This window comes from Ostrea edulis, chromosome 7 (assembly GCF_947568905.1).
Source record: "Ostrea edulis chromosome 7, xbOstEdul1.1, whole genome shotgun sequence".
Taxonomy (NCBI): Eukaryota; Metazoa; Mollusca; class Bivalvia; order Ostreida; family Ostreidae; genus Ostrea; species Ostrea edulis.
Window position 1 is genome coordinate 40,225,426 of NC_079170.1, and position 24,238 is coordinate 40,249,663.

At 34.7% G+C, this 24,238-nt stretch overlaps 1 protein-coding gene across 1 annotated transcript in view; it reads right to left on the bottom strand.

Annotated features, from left to right (window-relative positions):
• Positions 1-13,523: 13,523 nt before the first annotated feature.
• The window catches only part of LOC130048130 (uncharacterized), a 31,498-nt gene continuing 20,783 nt past the window's right edge, over positions 13,524-24,238 (bottom strand). Inside the window, exons 4-6 of the mRNA XM_056144408.1 lie at positions 21,719-21,854; positions 20,781-20,923; positions 13,524-18,036 (exon numbers count right to left, since the gene is read on the bottom strand). Coding sequence (XP_056000383.1) covers positions 17,987-18,036; positions 20,781-20,923; positions 21,719-21,854 — 329 coding nt within the window. The 3' untranslated portion in view covers positions 13,524-17,986. The remainder of the gene's footprint in view (positions 18,037-20,780; positions 20,924-21,718; positions 21,855-24,238) is intronic.

A 24,238-nucleotide genomic window follows, 5' to 3' on the forward strand; every position in this document is an offset into this window, starting at 1 on the left:
AATAAACACCTGCACCCCGACACAGGCAGACCAACCCGACACCATGCGACACAGGTAAACAGCAATGGCTGACTATTGTCCCGATTTCTGATTGGCCAGTTCAGAAATGACGCGGGATTTCCAATTCTGGTCACGAGATTTCACGATTATCCCGCTTTCAAAATCGTTTTCAATCGTGAAATCGGAAATTTTGGTCGGAAAAAATTTCAAATCGGGATTTTAGGGTAATTTTGCTTTCCCGATCGGGAAAGCGGGACCGGAGGTTAAAATCGGGAAGATCCCGCCTAAATCGGGAAAGTTGGCATGTATGAAGTATATCAAAATGTATTAAAACTAACTTAGCATATCAAACTGTAGTGATAATATGTAAGCAAAACAAACACTTGTCTGAAAATTTTAAAAGCAGAAGATGGTAAATGTGAGACACCTGATCGAATTAAAAGGTTTTATATAAATATTCATCCATTCAATAATACTAGAATAATCATAGAATTCGTTGCTTTTATGAACCTACTTTAAGATTTAAAGCTTAAAACTAAAACTTGTAAAATTATAATTTATGATGCAATAGATAAAAGTAAGTTTTGCCAAGAATTTTGACATTTAGACGTCGACAGAGGTGTTGTAGCGTAGCGTAATACGCCCTCTGGTGAGATATTGCCCCCCTCCCATCGTTGAACGGTATCTGTCCTATACAGAAGAAATAAACACTCATATTTATTACAAATCGGTGTTTATTTTTTTCACATTTGCTAGGCCATAAACAGCCAATGCTGGGTCGAATCCTTCATAGCATTATATATTATGATTTTAATAGGCCTAGTGGTTTGTGAATTAAATTTACGTGCTGTAAGACTGAAAAGTAACAGGTGGGAGGGGGTATATATATCATGGAGACTTCGGGCCTAATGACTATTATTTAAAAGATAATTAAACCATAAGGGATTTTTCATTTGTATTGTATTTCATTTGTATATATTCACTTTACTCTGTGTCTGGTTATAGCTGTTTCCATCGTCTACCGTTATTACTGATGCTTAAGCGCTTGACGTATTCCGGAATCGAAAACGAAAATAATCTCTTTTTAGATACTACATGAATAAACCACGTGATGCCTCGCAATCACTACCTTAAAGGCCGAAAGTAACCTAGAAAAATGTACACCCCTACAGCAATTAAGCATATATGGCAAGAGGGCAGGGCTTAGCAGTGTTATCAGAATAAACAGCAGTCTGATGCTTGACTCTACACGTGCTCTGTAGCAGACGATATTTTGAACAGGGAGACTGGCATGATTTATCAAAATAAACTACAGTTTTCCCGCATTTTCTACCACTCTGCTCGATCTGTGAGGTACTAAAAGGATAGGTTTTTACTTTAACAAAACTTCACCCTAGGAATTACAAAATAAATTCATCATTGTTTTATCCATGTCTTTTAAAACATGTAGTTTTTTGATAATGTACACAAAATATTGGTAGAGTCTATATATGATATACTAATACTTATGATTTTTCTATTGGTACCTTTCAATTATGAGAAGAATTTGGGGGAAAATTGTAGCTGTGCAATGGAGGACATGTGCATTGAAGGATTATTAAGAAACACTTTGTCCATTATGATATTTGGAGACCTACTATCTGTGATTGTCTCTTTTGACATTGTAATGTTCACACGTAAGAGTCCAGATTGAGAGTAATTTTAGAGTGATGGTTGATCAATTGGACATTTGTCATCATTGGTGAGAGACAATGGGAGTTACACAACTGGCCTAGGAAATTGTTACTTAATCAGACAAACATCTGCATGCTTGCCATTATTCGAGAAAAGGTACCAGCAATCCTGCAAAACTCTGAAACAGCAATCAGACTGAACAGTCCTGATGAGTTATTTTTATAAAGTTAACCAATTTTTTAAAGGAATGTGATTATATATAACTAATATAACTAAAAATAAAATCTGGATTTGCCAATGATATGAGTAAGTACTTTTTTCCACGTTATACAGTGATTTCCTTTGGTGCAATCTCCCTTTATCTAGAACTAGACAAGCATGCTCGTGCAATATATGAGTCAACATCCGATGTAAACAATAACAAAAGATATTTACACCCATAAACTGCCAATCTCTAGTTTGAAATACAAATTTAGCCCTGCTTCAGATTTTTGAGGCCAAAATTAAAACTTCATGATAATTTATATCTAAAATAATATAACCAATATATGCACATTTATGAGGGGAACAAGCATACCCATTTTAAAATTTCAGTACAACAGCTTAATCTTTATTTTTGCAAAATAAGCGCTGCAATCTCAATGTGACCAGAAAATTCATATATTCCACCATTTTCACCGATTGGCTGCTTTTTTACCCAATTGTCGGCCTTTAAGATGAATGCAGAGTAACTGGTAATGCAACAACATCTCTGCAGAATGAAATTCTTAAAACCGCAAAGTCAGGCGAGTATTCCTCATTGCTGCACATTTATGCTTTTTGCAATGTAATTTGCAGCCCCATCCGAAGCATTTTCCCAGAGATAATAAATGCTGCCATCAACAGAGACTGTCATAATAATCTAATAAACGATGTGTCTTCGAATGAGATATGTGTGATGTGTAGTCATACATCCAATGTGGTACGACACGATTGGTCTTCTAAGCACTTTGTTCTCTGTGTTCCATCGGATGTTCTTACCGAGGTTCAGGAAACCCAGCATGCAGCTCTGATTTAAAAAAGCGGTTATGAAGCGGAGCTTCAGTACGCTCGAAAATCCTTCTACATTCAGAATGGGTAAAAAGTGAGGAGTCTGAACTTTAAGATAGTCCAAGTAATACTTCAATGCTCAAAAAGCACAAACTGGACAAGGGCGGAACATAAAAATTAGAACATGCTGTAAGATGGCCTACACCTAGTATAAGAAAGTATCCTTTCCAACCCACCAATTTCAAATTTCCTTTATCAAGTTTAGGGGGGGGGGGGGGGGGGGGGGTCAGAAAATCTCCTTTCAGAGATCTTGGTGTGAGAAATGGAAATGGCTCCACTATGATGTGTCCTTAGATGCAGCATTTTGTTTCTGTTGTACAACAGGTTACAAGGGTGGTATGTTGTCCAATCACAATAAGGAGAATCAACGGAATTCCGTAATTGAAAAAATAGCCACAATGTGCTTTAAAAACCATCCAACGGCAAGTGCCATAGAGAAGCACTTGAGAGATCGTTTACGCTTTCAAAAGTATTGAGGGGATTTTGGTGAATCTTTCAGTAAACAATACTCGGAACAGAAAAAAAAAAAAAAAAAAAAACATAGATCGTTTCCTGAAAATATTTGGAAATTTAAGATGTCTAGCAAACAAAATATTTCAATCAAGGGGAAACAGAAGAGTTCTTCTAATTTTCACGAATTGATTAAGCTGCAGACAGAGATTGATCCTGCTTTGCAGGTATTGAGTCTGAGAGAAAGTATGTTTCATGCAAGTTCAATACGACGCACTAAAAGTAATGCCCAATCAAGTTCTTAGAAATGTTATGAAAGATTTAGAGAATGTCAAATTTCTAATCATAATGGGTGATGAGACTACTGACATTTCTATTAGAGAACAACTCGTTATTTGCCTCCGATGCATCGATGACCAGTTTGTTCCACACGAAATGTTTGTTGGCTTTTATGAAGTCGATACAATTGTTTCTGCAAGCACTGATACGTTGACCAGGTTCAATATTCCTTTTAATAAAGTATGAGGTCAGTGTTATTATATGGTTGCCTTAATGGCAGGGTCAAAAAGTTTTAGGATCTGATAATAACATTCATACATACATTCACAGACAAAATTTAATTATAATGACATATCAAGGTTGACAGTGCCCACGTAAGGAGTGGAAAGGCATCAATCACAAATATTTTTCCATACAGCCCAGATTGTACTGCATATTTTGAAATTGCAGTTTTTTTGAAAATATACAATGATCAATTTCATATTTCATACTAATATAATGTAATTCAATCTCAAAAGATGGTAATCTGTTTTGTTTGCAACATAAATATATATAGTTTGATATGCAAAATTATGAAATTTATTACTTTGTTTGAATTTGTATTACCAAAAGCCAAAAATAATATTAAATACATTGAAACCAATTCTGTTTGTTGTTTTCTCATAAATATCTAAGCGTAGTTGGTTCCACAATTTTCCTATTTTGTCACAAAACGCAAAAATATGTTCAATGTTTTCAGAGCTGTGTCCACAAAATAAGCAAATATCATTAGCCACAACATTGATTTTTTTCAAGTAACTTTTAACAGGTATAATTCTTTGTAGAATTATGTATTGCAACCATTGTGCCGCTGCATCTGACGTCAATTCAAAACATATTTCTAAACCTTCTTTGGTAATTATTTCTTTATAGCCCCTCAAAAATGGACAGGAATTCCATTTAGCAATTGAAGTCGGATTTTCTTCTTAATAAGTAATGTTTATATATATATATATATATATATATATATATATATATATATACACATATACATATATATATATATATATATATATATATAATTTGTGCATTTCTTATGCAATATTATATCTTCATAGTGAAAAGGTGTGGTGGACCATTAACGTATTTTCTCAACTCTGCTGACACACACAGATTTTTTGCCATTGTAGAAATATAATTTATAATACTGTTGTATTGCATAAAACAAACATGATCAATATCAGATTTTTTCTAATCTATCCACTGTTAGAAAAGTACCGTTAGAGTCTACAAAATCATGAATCAAAGTCTTGACACCTTTTTCATACCACGTTTTTACAAACACATATGACCTGCCAACTATTACTTTTGAATTGTATCATATTGGAACATTTACAAATTTCGTTTGCGTCCGAGAATTCAATGCCAAATGTGATCTCATTACTTTCAACTATGAAGTAAAAACATCAGTCTAAAATGAATTCAAAGTAATTTTCAACAGACAATGAATATATTCATCCCCAAAATCTAAGATTTTATTCACCACTCCTTTTCCATAAGAAACTTCAAAAATATTTATCCAGGACTGGTTGCATGTTATTACTTTTTGAATCCGTGAACACCTTAAAGATATTATGAAATCATTTATATTGGACATGTTAGGTCCACCCAGCATGTATTTTTGAGTAACCGTTACTCTTTTAACTTTATCACATTTGATTTCCATATAGATTTAAAGAGTGCCTGTGTTAATGAGTTTGGGATTTCTTTACTGGGATTTGGTAGTGCTGAAAAAGGGGGTTAAGTTTTGGAAGGAGAAGCGTTTTAATGACTGTGACTCTTCCTATAGGTGTTAAAATCCTTCAACTCCACTGCTTAATCATTACATGAATAGTAAGAATAGGATGACTATAATTTAATTTTACAATTCTTTCTAGATCAACTGAAAAATGTATTCCTAGGAGAGTGAAACTTGTGGATCTCCAGTCTAGTTTCCATCTTGGGTGATGATAGACATCAGCAGCAAACTGTTTTGCTCCAATCCATATAATTTTAGTTTTTGAGCTGTGTATTTTTCAATCCTGATATCTTTGAGAAGAATTCTAAGGTTTCCAAAGCATTAAAAAGTGCAAACTGAATTTTGATCCAGCATATGAATACCTGTATGTCAATTGTATCTTGTCAAGTCAACCACCTTGTCATTTTACTACCATGTTTTATTTAAATTCTTTCTATTCTTTTATCATTTCCTTTATAGCTCTTGCAGGTCTTTTATTAGTATATTATCACTGATTATTAGCACAAACGTTGTACAGCGCATAGAAATTATGTGTAATTTTGCGCTTTATAAATGAATATAGTAGTAATAATAATTTATCTGAGGCATCATCCGCGTACTGCGACATTTTGTGTTCTTTGCCATTGATAACTATGTCATTAATATTTTTATTTTGTTTAATCAAAATAGCAATTGCAAGTACTTCTGCATATAAAATAAATGATAATTATGGGGCAATAATGTCACCCTGACGGCACCCTCTCTGGGTGTCAAATTGTTAAGAAAGCTTTCTGCAGAACCGAAGCTTTGATATTAGTATTCAGGATTTTGACCCAAGTAATTCTTTTGTTACCGAAACCAAAACAATCTAAGATCTTTTATATAAACGATCATGATATTGAGTCATATGCCTTCTCAAAATCTATAACCACGCCTGGTAAACTATGTGTTTTCTGTATAGGCCATGAGGTCATAAATAAATCTGGTATTTTCATCTATATAACTTCCCACATTTATGTAGCAATATTCCATTATCACCTGCATATGGTGTTTATATATCTCAACTGATTCGATATGCAAGAGCTTGCTCTGGGTATAGTCAGTTTTTAAATCGAGGTAAGCTACTGACAAACAAGTTGATGGTACAGGGATTTCAACAGTCTCGATTGAAGTCAGCATTTTGCAAATTTTATGGTCTTTATAACGATCTAGTTCGTCAATACAACCTCGAATTGGGTCAAATGCTGTCTGACGTGTTTCATATCGATTGTTAAGCCGTTCTTGGCACACTGATTTTAACTGCGGATAACTCCGTTTACCTGATCAGGATATGGGGCTCACGGCGGGTGTGACCAGTCAACAGGGGATGCTTACTCCTCCTAGGCACCTGATCCCACCTCTGGTGTGTCCAGGGGTCCGTGTTTGCCCACCTATCTATTTTGTATTGCTTGTAGGAGTTATGAGATTGATCACTGTTCGTTATCTTCATCTTGCATTTATCTACCTTTTATGAAGCCAGTTTGTACATTAGAAATAAAATAATCTAAAGTACTTTTAATATTATGACTAATACAGCCTGATATTAATTATATAACACATTAAGTAGAGTGATCGGCCGCCAATTCTTTAGGAATTGCCTTGGTTTATCACCCTTTGGTAAACAAGAAATTATACTGAGTCTCTGTGAGACTGGTAAATATTCTTGCCTAACGATTTGGTTAATAGCGCCAGTAATATAAACATGAAGATCATTTCAAAACAATTAAAAACATTCTGTTGTGAATCCGTCACTGCCTGGAGACTTATTGTTCTTTTCTTTAAGCGCTTGAAAGTTTTCACGCTCACGAATATCTTTTTCTAGATCCATGGGAGTTCTTTGATCACGTCTAGGGAATTCTGTTAAAGTTAATATATCATTCAGGTCCATATTGATCAAATCAAAGTCATAATTCTTATCCAGGTTTTCATAAAACTGTTTGCTTTCTTTCAGAATATCTGAATGATTATAGATAATCCCATTATCTTGGGTTTCTATTTTGAATTGTCTTATCTAAATAGTTTCCTGCCTCTAGACGACAAGAATGTTTTGTGGGTTTTCCCCTTCTTCAATCCATTTGAGTCTAGAACACACAAAGCAACCTTTTAATTTTTCCTTTTTTATATAGTCCAGGCGTGCTTGCTTAAATGGCTTTTTCTCCTCCATGTAAACAATGTATTACATGGTTTGAGAACTCGCATATAGTCTACTAAAATGTAAATCATTCATAACCTCAATAAGCTTATCCTTTTGCATTGGGGTTATTGATATGGCAATAATTTTGAATATCCAGAATTTGATTCAAAGCTATATTAAAATCTGCACACAATATGAAGTAATCATCATCAAAATCTATAAAACATTCTCGTATTTTTTCATAAAACTCAGGACAATCAACATTAGGTCCGTATATATTAACTAATGTTGTTCTATTTTTATTAATACTTAAATAAATTGCTAATAAGTTTCCATTGGAGTCTTTCTTTTCTTCGTGTAATTCAAGTTCAAAATTGTTGTTAAAAAGTTTGTAACCCCTCGGGAGTTGGAAGAAAAAGAATCAAAAACACATTTGTATCCCCTTTGTACTTCTACGCAAGCCTCTATATCACATGTGAAAAAACTTCTACGCAAGAAGAAAAAATCTCTCGCTGTGACCTTCAATTCGACTTTTAGATATATCGATGACGTTTTGTCTATTAACAATGATAGCTTTCATTCATATGTCGATTTGATATATCCCTGTGAGCTCGAAATAAAGGACACCACAGAGTCGTCCACTTCTGCTTCATACTTAGATATTTTATTGAAAGTAGACATTAACGGCAAACTAACAACTCAACTGTATGACAAACGGGATGATTTCAGCTTCTCCATCGTCAACTTCCCACATTTATGTAGCAATATTCCATTATCACCTGCATATGGTGTTTATATATCTCAACTGATTCGATATGCAAGAGCTTGTTCTGGGTATAGTCAGTTTTTAAATCGAGGTAAGCTACTGACAAACAAGTTGATGGTACAGGGATTCCAGCAGTCTCGATTGAAGTCAGCATTTTGCAAATTCTATGGTCGTTATAACGATCTAGTTCGTCAATACAACCTCGTATTGGGTCAAATGCTGTCTGACGTGTTTCATACCGATTGTTAAGCCGTTCTTGGCACACTGATTTTGACTGCGGTTAACTCCGTTTACCTGATCAGGATATGGGGCTCACGGCGGGTGTGACCGGTCAACAGGGGATGCTTACTCCTCCTAGGCACCTGATCCCACCTCTGGTGTGTCCAGGGGTCCGTGTTTGCCCAACTATCTATTTTGTATTGCTTGTAGGAGTTATGAGATTGATCACTGTTCGTTATCTCCACCTTGCATACAATAGGAAAACCCTTTGTTTTATAAGAATTTAAACATCTTGCCTATTTGGATGGAGTAGAAAGCCCCTGGCAGTATACAGTAACCACCTTTACAGTATCAACCATAACAATATTCATAGAAACACGTACATTCATACATTCACACAGTAGTGACCTAATATAACAACAGAAAACATGAAAAAAGGGAAGAAAAAAATGAAATAAAACAGAAATAAACAGGTTAAGAATAACACTCTACAGCGAAACATTGATACTCGTTACCTGAAGTCCACTGGGAAAGTTAGATATAAAGTTCAGTCCAAGTTCCCGGAAAAGTATTATTTCGAGTTTTTCTTTATTTCAGTCGGCAGATCGTCGTTGATATCAAATTTTATCATACGGTTGTTTGATTTTAATTTGGCATACACGTCACCATTGAAATACTACGCTGAGTCAGTTTCCTCAAATTTTGTCAGCTCCGAAATAAGGCCTGTGTTCGCTTTAATTACGTCGTCGACGAGTTTTAGTTGCCTTTTCCGAGGTTTTTCACATCCGACCGTTTTCTCATTACTCGTGCCTTGATATTGGAATTCAAGACCTTAATAATGATTGTCCTTATCTCGCCTTTTCCAGGTATCCTATGCACCGCTATTAGTTCTCTGTCGTCAAGTTGAACTTTTACGTTTTTCATGAATGCTTTCACAACCCCCAAAAAGTGGAGTTGCAAATCAAATCAGAGTGTAATACTTAACTACAAAGTATTGATAGGCGTATTGGGAGGAACTGATGTAGTATGTAAACGTTTCAGACATGAGACGCAGAATAAGAGGGGTTATGAGCTACATGCACAAATTTGACTTCGTCTTTGGGTGTATGTTGGATGAACAGTTGCTCCGTCATAGCGGTATTCTTAGCAAAGCCCTTTAGCCAAAAACTTTGTCTGCTGCAGAAGGTCAGAGAATGGTTCTCAGCAAGGTGAAAACTCTGGAACCTCTTAGAACAGACGAAGATTGTCTCTCATTTTATGAGGATGCCAGAAAGAAGCCACGTATTTTGATATTTATTGTCCTGAAATGCCTCATCAAAGACATCCTCCGAAAAAAAATTGACGATTAATCTCTGTTTGACTAAGGCACTTGCGAAGATTTGTACAGCGTTAAATATTTTGTTGCAATAGATTTACTTGTGAATGGCATTAAAAATCGTTTATATCAACCAGTATATGATAACTGGAATTTTTATTGTTGAAGGGGTCCAGAGGAGACAATTTGAAAAAAGGAATTTGAGTTGTTCACAAATTGTTACAGTACATACATCAATGCAAAAAAAAAAAAAGAAAAAAAAAAAAAAAAAGAGAATTCAATTTCAAACGCTCAGGTACAAGCTCACCAAAGACATCACTCCTTGCATTTTAACAATAACAGAAGGTATGTTACTGTATAGCGAAATTGCAGTTTTGATTGAACTTATCCTTGTAATGCCAGCAACAAATGTTACCAGCGAAAGAATGTTCAGCGCACTGTGTTGCATCAAATCGTATCTGCCATCAACTATGACCCAGGTTCGACTAAATAACCTTATGATCCTTGACGTATATCAAGAAGAGACGGAGAATCTGGATCTACGGGGCATGGCAAATTAATTTGTTAGTGAGAATAAACACAGACTATTCGATTTTGGAAACTTCTAATGAAAGGACTGAACAGTTTTGATGAGTCAATAGCCAATTCCTGCTGCTCACTCAAATACTGAAGTGTCATTTACAAATTGTAAATGAATTCAATAGTTAATAGAAAGTAGCTTGTTTGGGTGCTCAACGTAGAAACGGTTTGGTTCTTTAGCCCCCCCCCCCCTCCCTTCAATTTGTTTCCGATGCCTATGGTACTTATACTTCAACTGCCCTTTCAAAAGACGAAATTCTGCAAAACCATGTTTCACTTTTAGACACATTTCATATCCCAGTAAATAGGTCGAACGCATATGAGTTACCGTACCTGTACTGGATTCCTGAACTTCATAAAAATCAGGATAAACAACGATACAATACCTGATCCAGTACTTGTTCTACCAAGCCCTATCTTTGCACCTCACGAAAATATTAACAGCTGTGAAGGAGAAACTTCAGACGTACTATGCGATTACATATGCCAGAACTGGGATTGATAAAATGTGGATTCTAAAAAATTCTAAAAACTTTTAGTAAACTTGAAATCGCAAAAGTTTTCCCAAATCAGCATCATCAAAACGTATGAGTCTTGAACACTTTACACGACCATTCCTCACGATACATTAAATACTAGACTTTTTTGACATCATAGACAGGTGCTTCTTCAACAAAAATGGAAAACGCAAACATTCTTATCAAGTGATAAGTCACCCAAAATTTACTTTGTCAAACGCCACTCTGATTCCATCCATAAGTATTCTGTAATTGAAATAAAAAGAATATGCTGCAGTTCCTCATTGATAATATTTACGTGGACTTAGGTGATCAGGTCTTCTAACAGTCTGTTGGAATCCCGAAAGACAGGAATCGTGTTCCTTTGTTGGCTGACCTGTTTTTATATTCCCATGAAGCAGAGTTTATTCAGGGGCTTCTACATGGTAAGAAGAAATATCTTGCTGTGACCTTCAATTCGACATTTAGATGTATGAACGACGTATTATATATTGGTAATAATGATTTTTATTCATATATCGATTCGATATATCCTAGTGAACTCAAAATAAAAGACACCACAGAGTCGTCCACGTCTGGTTCATGCTTAGATATTTCATTGAAAGTAGATATTAATAGCAACTAACAACTGAACATTACGAAAACCGGGATGATTTTAGCTTCTCCATCGTCAACTTCCCAATTTTATGTAACAATATTCCATTATCACCTGCATATGGTGTTTATTTCTCTCAAATGATTCGATACGCAAGAGTTTCTTTTGCTTATGGTCAGTTTATAAATCGAAGCAGGCTAGTGACAAACAAGTTGATGGTACAGGGGTTCCAACAGTCTCGTCGAAAGTCAACATTTTGCGAATTCTATGGTCGTTAGAACGACGAACAAGTACTTTGTCAATACAACATATCAGCAAGCCCAATGCTGTCTGAAGTGTTAGGCCGTTCGTGGCACACTGATTTTAACTACGGATACGTCCGTTTACCTGATCAAGATATATGGCTTACGGTGGAAATGACCGGTCGACGGGAAATTCCTCCTAAGCAATTAATCTCACCTCTGGTATATCGAGGAGTCCATGTTTGCCCAACTCTCTACTTTGCATTGCTTATAGGAGTTATGAAATTGATCACTGTTTGTTATCTTCATGTTTCCTTTCATGAAAATATTAAAAATCTATTTGTGAGTAGTGCAGTAATTGAGTAGAGGCCCTAACAATAGGTGGATCGTATAACGAATTGTCTTTTCTTTGCCACGCTGCTCTGGTAAGAATGCTACGCAATTCTTATGATCTGAGACATCGATGTCAAATACGAAATGAAACCTGGCTGAGGAAAAGGATTGTTATGGGACAAACGTGAGAGATGATTGCCACTTCTCTCTTCTGAAAGCTACTTTATGTTCATGAGCACATTGCAAATATCTTATGGTGTACGCTAACTGATATGAATATGTTGATGTAAGGGCCTCATCATGGATTTGGTCTTCATGGTAATCCAATCAGCCTAGAAACGCCCCGGGGCCTTTGTGTACTGTGGAATTGTTTAAAATTTGTGAAAATAGCAAACAGATGTTATTATGAAATTAAGAATTATTTCAAGAGTCTTTCCTCTACGTGTGTTGCTGCAGTCTTCGTTTAGGATATGGTAATGCATTATCGATCATTATCTGTCCCAGGTACTCTAATTCACGTTTAACGATAGAACATTGTATTGACGAAAGCTATGGAGAGTATTCCTCTTTTGTAAATTATCTTCATACCCCTGGCTTAAAATTACAGCATTGTCAAGATACATGAAAACTTTATTTCATGTTATCAAATGTTTCATAAGACAAGTTGCATATCGATTTCGAAGATTATTGGTTCATTATATATGACAATGTGATAGTGAGAAATGAAGGACATCTTGTGACAGTCCACTTCACCAATCATAATTTGATATTAGCCTTAAAGCATATCCTGAGTTACCGAAAAATATTTCAATGAAACGTTGGAAAGAACGAACAATGATCACTCTAATATCTCTTATAAGGAAAAGTAGAATTGAAGTTTTACAAACACTGATTCCCGAATACATCAGAAGCGGGATCGTGTGGCCAGGAAGAGTAGGCGTCCTTTGTCGACCGGCCACATCCATCGTTGTATCGTGTACGGAATCAGAAGACTGTGAAGGATTGTTGCCCTCTACAAATGATAGCCTGGGCACGCTATGCCCTATACTCATAATACGATCTAGTTTGACAATACAACCTATCATTGGGGTACTTGATGTCTGAAGCGTTTCGTATCAATTGTTAGACCACTCTTTACAGTATGATTTTCACTATGGAATACTCCGTTTACCTGATCAATATATAGGACTCACGACGGACGTGACCGGTCGACAGGGGATGCTTACTCCTTGCATGCACCTGATTCCACCTCTGGTATATCCAGGGGTCCGTGTTTGCTCATACCCTTATTGTGTCGTTATGAAATTGATCATTGTTCATTATCTTCATCTTTCCATTTTCCAGTGTATGACTATGCTTGCAGTTCTGTGGATAGATCAATTCAAACTGTCTCATAAATATACCATGGGGACAGTTTTCAGACAGTCAAGACCTTTGAATCAATATATGTTGGATACTTTCTGTCGTGAGACCTGTCAATCGGCTTTAAACTCAAAAAAGAAAATGAGTTCCAGATTCAAAGAACGAAACGTAACTTAATATGTGCACAGGGATGTTTAGATTCTTTGAAAAGACAATTCATATACAATAAGGTAAAATTGCATTTACAAACATAGTATTAAACCAATCAATCTAAGGAAAATGTAATTGACGTTCAATCAGAATATTGCATATAGTTGATACATTAAAAATAAATACAGCGATTCTAAACACTTCAGTATGAATGTAATCCTGATGTTCGAAACGAAAAACGGGAGTCTAAGCTAAGAAAAATGAAGTCTGAGTTTCTATCAAATTCATGAATTGTATATTTCTCAAATCTGAGAATACTCGAATTTCAGCATTTCTCGAGAAAATATCAGGTAACTTTTTTTCTCAAGTTGAATTAAATTACCTTTGTAGCAGACTCCTTTTCGAGGTCCTCGGTTGATTTACCAGATTAGATTAACATAACTCAGTTACATAAAGAATGATATGTTATTTTACATTAAAAATACAAAATAGAAGAGATCAAACTAAAATTGGTTACACCAAGGTACATATATGCACTGAAAAATATTACATGTTTTATGTTGGTTTGTAAAACGGACTTATACAAAGCTTATACAAACTTGATTAATGCAAATAGTACTTTTCACTATGCAATTTCCTACGCACATCATAAACCTAAAAATTACAAACTATCTAGGGATACGGGAACATATTACCTTCTCTATCATTACAGGTAATAAATGTACACTTAATCTGTATTATACAATCAATTGAATATTTGGCCGGTACTGCTTTACTTTACATAGCTTCTTAAATATTTATGCAAGAAACACTTCAAATAATTATTATAAGAAAAGACTATAAGACTCTCTTATGAGTAGCCATGAAATATAAGGTGATTCCACCCGAGGGTTGCAAAAAAGCTGTGAAACCCGAGGCTTTGCCGAGGGTTTTACCGCTTTTTTGCAACCCCGAGGGTGGAATCACCTTAATATTTCATGGCAACTCATAAGAGAGTATTTTTCTTTCATATTTCTAGAGTTTTCCGTTTTCCTTGTGCCAAGCGACGCCATTTTGAGAATTTTCCAATTAATTAATTTTTCGCTGTGCATCAAAAATAACACCAGAATTGAATTCTACGACCTTCATTTTGGCAACTATGTTGCCGACAAAAAATCGGCGACAAGTGTATAAGTGAATGATATTAGAGTTATTCCTCTTTGAATAAATCAATAATCAGGGTGATGCGTGACGTAACTCGACAGTCCATCAGCGCGAAACATTTTGACAGACCTAATCAGAATATGAATCCACAACTGCACATTTTTTTTCTTAGAGGAACATTGATATTGATATTAATTGAGCAGTTATTTAATGACGAGTGTGTGAAGAGAGATTCCAAGTGGTTTTTGTTGGTGAATATGGGCATGGCTAGACTTTCGTTTTCCACGCGTGCAAGGACTCGAGTCTCATAGACATTGGAGGCACTTATTTCACCTGAGACACGGACAGTAGACGTTGACAGAGTGAATGTGAAGGTAGGCCTAGAACTAATAGGCCGTGTGGGCTGGGTTTCTGTGAACTGGCATAATGCACCGGATGACATAGGTGTATGAGGAATTTGTGACTGTTGTTGAGTGTGCGGTAGTTGTTCAAGGAATGTGTATTTTTGTGTCCGGTCACATACACCTGGAGATTATTAGGGACATTACAATCTGTCATTTTTTGTACAAGAGCTTTGCAGACGCTAGTGTTCGTCAATCGAGGCGAGGTAAGTTGCAAGCTAGTTGTGTATTGATTATGACGTCAAGGGATATGTAAGATAAACGTCACGTGATATGAAAGATAGAAATATCTTACATACCTTTCTTTCATAGAATATCTGTATCTTACATACGTAGATATGAGAGAAAACATGCTCTTTTGTAAAACAATCACTTAGTATTTACTTATACATGCTGGAAAATTGTAATATTTTGACAGTAGCAAACATTTTAAAACCCGAATTAAAGCATTGAATTTTCTACCACATTATATTTTGTACAGTCTTATATTTCATTTTCTTTTCAAGCATATCTCCGTTAATACTTTTCATTATATCAAATAAACGTGGTAAACAACCAAATCTACTGTACACCATCAATGAAGAGGCATTTCTACTAACCTTTAACATGATTTGAAAATGTTCTATATATTTTTTGTATAGCCCCACCTTTGTAAAATCGTCATATTTTACTACTATACGTGAAATTAAATAAACTGCATGTCTAACTATCAATTTCTGATTGATTTTAATAGTTAAAATATACATTTCCTCCCTTGAGAAACCGAGTGTATCTAACATTTAAAAGCAAATGCCTATGTGTGAAAGTGTGAGTCCAAGGTAAGTAAATTGATTGACAACTTCAACTTCCTCATCGTATAATATCATTTAAGATTTTAATTGTGCTGTTCATATTTACTATAGACCACTACTTTGATTTTGCTTACATGTACAGCTAATTTTCACTCATTGCAATATGAATAAAGTACACTATCTTTTTGTAAATTTGTAAACCACCGGATTATTCAGAATCAGAAAATGAATCATGTCAGATGCATACATTATCAAAATAATGCTACTGCACGAAGGCGAAAATCCTTACAAATAAACTGTACATACAATAAAACAACTTTCAAAATCAGAAATATAGTAATGTATAAAAAAGAAGTAGAGGAAAAAATGCTTTACTTTAAAGAACTGAAAAAGTAACTAAAATTTATTATAATTTCTATACAGAGAGGCTATACTCTTAGGCGCTTGTCTCCTGATCCCTAGATTGATAAACTTTTAAAAATGCCATTGAGTGCATGACAATAGTCCAGGTATTTGCAGTAAACTTTATTGTTTTTTGCATTTGTAAGATGTTTATCGATTGTAAATATCTTAATCATGTAGTTTAAATGGGTAATACATGCACACCTATAGTTATACGTTTTATGTAAATCGCCTTTGAAAAAAATATATACAATTACAGTCCATACCATATGAGAGGATTGTAACCTGCATTAAAAATGACATAAAACATTCTAAAATAGGTTAAATCATTACACATGTTTAAAATGTTCATTTATTAAATTTTCTGTACATGGCGATTTTCTACTTTTCAAACCGTATTTGACACAAACAGCATCTGCAATATTCATAGTAACAAGTTCATGAAATACACGGACTGTTTTTAAATCATATTATGTATGGGGAAAAAATCCGTACCTCTGTCATCAATATAGACATCTAGATTTTTTAAGTGTCTAGCCTAAAATATCAACTGGAATTTAACCTATTTCGAGTTGATGGTACTTAAATGTTATTTATAAAAAAGGATAGGAATGGAAAGGCGAGTTTTCTTCCTGAATTGAATATGAAATATCTATACTGCGTATGACACATTTATCCAATGTTTTTGCTTTGGTATTTTTACAAATTGTAACGGTTGGTAATTACGAGAGAAAATGAAATAAAATGTAAATATGTGTAAGAAATAAATTTTATCTTTAAAAACACATGGAGGTATGACCTGTTTTGTTTTCTTATTTTGGAGGATATACATGGCATATTTGTTCAAATGGTAGTTATTGTGTATTTATTTCGATGTGGCTTAGTGACTTTGGACGACGGGAGGTAACAAGTGTAGATATCTGCTTTTCGTTCAAATAAATCGAAATATACCTAAATATATAATATGCAATAACTTATTTGAAATCAAAACAAATTGAAAATAAAATAGTTCTCGTGTGAGCAAAGGTCAACGCATGACTCGTGTTACCACCATTGAAAAAAAAATGGTTGCAAAGTAACCACCTTATTTTTTCTGGTTTCCCACCACATTGGTACATCACAAATTAAAAAAAGTTCTCTACATAGGATACGTGTATGTGATTTTAAGATCCGAAAGATAAACAGGGAGTGGAGCGCGGGGCGCTGTAAATATGGTGTGGACATTTTAACAATCGAGGAGGAATTCACATTATCCCGGACGTCTGTTGAAATTAAAATGATTCAAATAATTTACCGGGTTTCTTGAATGTTGCCTTTGAGTTGTACATATTGAGGTTAAATTGGTTCGGAAGATTTGTCATTGTTGTCTTGTGAAACTTGATTCCACTAATTTCATATGTCATGTACTCGAGTTCCAAAATTATAGATATTTCGTTTGAATTTTCAAAAAATAATAATCAATTGCATCAATAACAGTCGTGTCAAAATAAAATGAAACAACCTAAATCTTACCCATATTACCTATATCTGATCCATCGTACAATGCATATATACGAATAAAAGTTTGGTCAACTACAATTGTAATTGCAATGTAATGTGATTAAAATATATTCCTTGTTTTTCGTTCTAACCATGTTCAGTCGAAGATCCTCACTGGTACATATAAAAACAGAATATAATGGTATTGTCTAAAGGTTTTACTTCCACACATTCTGTTCAGAGCAGTTGAAATCCATTTGATTGTGGTCTCTAATTCATACCTTTAAGCAATGTATCATTGGTGGAGTTGTTTTCATCTCCTGTAGAAAAGGATAATTTGTTTTTGTATTAGTATTTAAGAAATATGATAAAAGACAATCGTTACCTTTAACATGTGTACTGAAATATAACAAAGTTTGTTTTACAAGAGTCTTCATGTGAATTGAAATAATTCTTTAAGATTTCCGTAACCGTCAATCACCGTGCTTCAACAACCATAATCAGTTATATCTATTTATTTGAACGTGACAGGTTGATAAGGAGTGTTAATTTGTAAGGCAATTAATAACCTATGCATACTTCCTTCAAACATTTTAAGTTTCAGGGACCAAAAACATCATGTTGTATTTGTGATACACAGACACCACATATCCATCCGTTATTTGTACACAATCCCTGTTAGTGTTGAGATTTCACACCAAACTCCGTGGAAGCAGCATTTATTGACACAATTTTACGTGAGAAGAAAAACTTTCTTGATGTGGCCTTAATTACGACATTTAGATATATCGATGACGTTTTATCTATTAACAATATTGATTTTCTTTCATATGTCGAAGTGATATATCCCTGTGAACTTGAAATAAAAGACATCATAGAGTCGTCCACTTCTGCTTCATACTTAAGACATTTTATTCAAAATAGATATTGACGGAAAACTAACAACTCAACTTTATGATAAATAGGAGGATTTTAGCTTCACCATCGCAAATTGCCATATTCATGTAGCAATATTCCGTTATCAAATGCATATGCTGTATATATCCCTCAACTGCTTCGATACACAAGAACCTGTTCGGGGTATGATCGGTCTTTAAATCGAGGCAGGTTACTGACAGACAGGTTGATGATGTAGGGGTTTCAACAGTCTCGATCAAAATCGGCATTTCGCAAATTCCATAGTCGTTATATCGATCTAGTTTACCAATACAACCTATCATTGGGTCAAATGCTGTCTAACGTGTTTTATACCGATTGTTAGGCTATTCCTGGCACTTTGATTTTGACTACGGACAACTCCATTTATTTGATCAAGATATAGGGTTCACAGTGGGTGTGACCGGTTGACTGGGGATGCTTACTCCTCCTAGGCACATTATCCCACTTTTGGTGTATCCAGATATCCGTGTTTGTCTAAGTATCTATTTTGTATTGCTTATAGGAGTTATGTGATTAATCACTGTTCGTGATATGCACCTTTCGTTTACATAAACAATGATGTTACCTCCCATTCAGAATTTGTCACTCGTGTTAAGACGTAGAAATCGAATGAAATAAAATGAAGTAGTGTTGGTGACGGTTAAGTGTTGTGTAAAATATATGATGAAATGATTTTTGTATTGAATGGTGTTTACCAAATTACGATGACTGGTTCTTAAAACTGTTTATCGTAGTTTCAATGTTTTGGAAATCATATTTCTTATGAGATATTTACAAATGTTTTAAAAATTTGGGATATGAAGATGATAATGTTTCGTGTCCCAAGTTGTTAACTATCATATTGGCATGTCAACACGTATCACAATTCGTTTCTATACATTTTCCGTTTGAATCAATATTGTGTTTTGATTCATTGAATTGGTAAACCAAGAGTAACAATTGCAATTTCAAGTAATCATTGAATGATCTTTTAAATCTGTCTGCCTCACTATAATGATGGCAGATTGTCTAAACGGCTTCATTATATATTTGTAAAGCTTAAGGATACAAGGAAAAATAAAACTTTGTTAAATATAATTTGCTATTGGTGGATATTGTGTACTACTTGCAAACACTCTGATTAAAAAAAACCGATTAGACAAGTACTTTAGGAATGGTTGGATCATTTTTATAACTGGGAAGTAGGATTTTGGAATTTACTATTTGGTGTGGGTAGATTATGTCGGCACGGAATTTGATATTTATTGTATAACTATCGAAAGTTAGTATTTTGTTATTGTTAAAATTTTCTTTCAGTTACCAGTATGAGTTGTAAATAAATGTTATTAATTGTTTGATTGCCTTTGTTAGTAAATTCTGCTGTTGTATAATTAAGAGTAATTTGGACCCATCACATAGAAATTAATGCCACTTATCTCCCAAAATTGAACGTATTCTAAATTACACCCCCCCCCCCCTTAATGTACTGCATGAAATGGGGGAGAAAATATAAGCAGGGGCATATACATCATGAACTACACTTTTTGCATTGAGGAAAAATTGTGATGTGATCAATATCACTGTTAATTTGATTTAAAATATGACTGTTCTGCTGTAGTACTAGTAGGAAAATGATTTTACCCTTTAGCTACAACAAACAACTCTTTACTCCACTTTAAATTGTAAGAAAATATTTGATGCCTGGACCAGAACAATGTGAACATCATGAGGTGATACTGAAGTATTGTTCAAAATTACAAGGCTATCCGATTACCCATATAGGAAGAGAAGAGTTCACAAGCTATTTTACACTATCCACCCCCTCTTGGATCCACCTGCTGTTTTCGGAAAAATTGCATATTGATAAATGGCATGAATACATTGCACAAAGTAAGCTTTGCATAATTTATGTTACCAGAGCAATTTAGATAGACTTGCGCAAGTCTCTATGTTAAGCTGTTTTGAAAAAAGTTTGCTGACAACTCTCTGTGATAGTTTAATTGTTCCAAAACGTAGATTATGAATATGAATGGAATAGAGGAGATAATCAAAATTAGAAAAAAAACATAGATATTTGAGCGAGTCCACAATTTGAATACCATATCTTTGCGAAAGCTCAATGGATTTATCATAATACTCTACGTACTTTTCATTCTTCGTTTTGATCGATTGCAAAGAGACGTCTTCTGTTTAAGACACATTATTATCATCACAACAGCTCCAATCACAATCAGGGATATAACAGGTAAGACGATCACCAGAACATCTTTAACATTGATTTCTTTCTTTCTGTAAAAGAGTTATCAGCTATTTTATTGTCGTCCAACGGTCGTCATTTGCTCAGTTTTCGAGCTTAAAAACAAACACATTTAATACATATAAAAATGTACAGATGAATGAATGACACAAGTAATTCCCTTAGCATTCCTTTGTTTTGGTTCATTATGATCTATCACTTACTGCTTGTTACCACCACTTACTGTTGTTCTTGTTTTGTGATCACTCACTTCCCTGCTGCCTAACTTTGTCTAGGTTTGTAATTAATAACTTCCCTATAGTTTAACTTTAGTCCAGGTTTGTAATTAGTAACTTCCCTATAGTTTACCTTTAGTCCAGGTTTGTAATTAGTAACTTCCCTATAGTTTACCTTTAGTCCAGGTTTGTAATTAGTAACTCCCCTATATATTACCTTTAGTCCAGGTTTGTAATTGATAACTTCCCTATAGTTTACCTTTGTCCATGTTTGTAATGGATAGCTTCCCTATAGTTTACCTTTAGTCCAGGTTTGTGATTAATAACTTTCATATAGTTTACCTTTAGCCTAGGTTTGTAATTAACATCTTCTCTATTGTTTACTTTTGTTCTTGGTATCTAATCTGTCGGTGTCCTTTTTGTGCTTTGTTCTTGGTCTGTGATCCATATTTTGCCTGGTGTGTACCATTGCTCTTTGTTTATGTTATAATGTAAAATTCCTTTATCTTTGTTTCTGGTTTTCATATGATGTATAATATAACGTTTTCAATTCCCTTACATTTGTTCATTGTTTATAAATAATATATAATATATCGCTTTCCAATTCCTTACCCTTGTACCTTGTTTGCCAAATTGTGTGTCTGGTTTCCAATCCCTCCGATTGTTGTACCTGTACCGTTATAGTTTGGTGTTAATGATTCAGTACTTCGTTTTGTCGTTGTGGTGACTGTGTCGTAACACCCAGGATCTAATGTGTCAGAAAAGTAAAACTATAACTAAAGATTACAAGTTTCATTTTGTATTTAAAAAGTGGTTTGAATGATGAAATCAGAAAGCATAGTACAACAGTTTGAAAGGTAGCAAGTAAAGATTACCGTCCTATTGTCATTCGGTAGACAATGCATTTCAGATGAAAACAAAAATTGGTGCAGTTGGAAATATGCCTCAATATGAGTGAATACAGTTTTGGAAAGACACTATAAAAATTCGCTTTGGGTTATACAATAAATGAATATGTTTACTTTTTCATCGTTTCACTTACGCACATTGTTTATGATGAATATCAAAGAGTAATAAAGGAACGTTTGGATAGAAAACAATGCACATATTCATTAATAATTTACCTGAGGCAATTAGAAATATATTTTGTACTTATACTTTTGTCATTTATAAACACTTAGAAGTGACAGGTTAATTACCATTACAAAAATACATGTATAAGAACGATATTATTGATTTAATAAAACAAACTTACAAGCAACAACAAACAAATATAGTATTAAAACGTGGTAGGTGATTGATGGATTGATTGTATATTGTTTAACGTCCATCTGGAGAATATTTCACTCATATAGAAACATCGACATTGTCGCAAAGGGCTGTAAAATCTAGTCCGATGGTCGGCGCTTACAGCATTTGAGTAGGGTGAGATCTTTATCGTGCCACACCTGCTGTGGCACGGGGCCTCATCCGAACAATCGTAACCACTCGGCTATTTCCATACCCGCAAATGAACCAGCTGACATGTAGTAATGATTTTCCCATTAATATCACTAATGAAGGATCAACTAATTAGCATCAAATTTCGAAACTGACTGTTTATGTCAGAGAGAATTCAACGAAAACTTAATCAGCGCTCCCTAGCGGTAACAGTTATTATTGCGTGTCTTTACAAGACTCTCTGCTCGTCGGATATTTACGGAGACAGCCGAGTGTCTGGTTGAAAGAGACTAATTGATTTGATGCAATTCTTGTGCCAATCCACGCCCGAGTCTTCTTAGCGGTTACGGAAAAAGACGAGCGCGTGCCCCGATTGTCATCTGATGTACCACCCCATTTAGTCGCCTCTTGCGACAAGCAAAGGGTACTGAAGACTTATTCTAATCCAGATCCCAGCAAAAACAAGTCTTGAAAATAGAAATATAGTGACAATAGCAACATTAAGGATCAACCCATAGCGTTGTTTTAGAGATATCAGCAATCTTTACACCTATATCATGTATTAAATAATTGCTAATCTAACGATGAAGATAGCGACCAGTGATCAATATCTTAACTCCTATAAGAAATGCAAAATAGATAGTTGTGCAAACACGGACCCCTGGACAAATAAGAGGTGGAATCAGGTACCTAGGAGGAGTAGGCATCCCCTATCGACCGGTCACACCCGCCACGAGCCCTATATCATGATCAGGTAAACCGAGTTATTCGTAGTCAAAATTAGTGTGCCAAGAACGACCTAACGATCGGTATGAAACACGTCAAACAGCACTTGACCCATTGATAGGTTGTATTGACGAACTAGATCGTTATAACGACCATAGAATTTGTGAAATACAGACTTAAATCGAGATTGTTGAAACCCTTGTATCATCAACCTGTTTGTCAGTAGCTTGTTTCGATTTAAAAAATGACAATACGCAGAACAAGCACTTGCGTATCGAATCGTTAGAGAGATATCCAATACCATAATTTAATTTGCTAGAGATGGAAATAATATTTTCCCATGCTTATTTCGGTTGATACAATATATATATATATATATATATATATATATATATATATATATGCGATTGGATCTCGAGCAATGATATCATACAAGGTAGACGGGCGTGTATTTCTGTCGTAATTGACAATGCACCCTGTTGCCTTGAAAATAGAAATGGATATAAAATATCATTTTATCGCTCATAACAATATCCACTCGTCGTGATTTTTTTTTCGAAAAAAAAAATTGAAAAACCAACCACCAGTCGGGGACTTAAGGGGGGGGGGTACAGCTCCCCCCCCCCAATTTGTTTTCAAATTTAAGGTATATCGTGGTATCTTGTTTAGAAAAAAATGTACTAACCGATAACAGAAGCAATAATTTCACCCACTCCCGCAGAAATAAATATCAAAATCTTTTGTTTTCTTGAAATACTGTATTGGAAGAACTTAATTTTTTTTCCAAAAATCCTTTAAATTTGCGTCATTTTTATTAATTTCACCTTATAAAAAATGATAGAAAATAGTACAAATGACTAAGTACGAGATATATTTCAAGTTCTATAAAACCTGTAAAATCCAGGAGCTTTCGGGGGCTTCGCCCCCTGTGCCCACTGGGGGCCTCTAGACCGCCTACAGACCCCT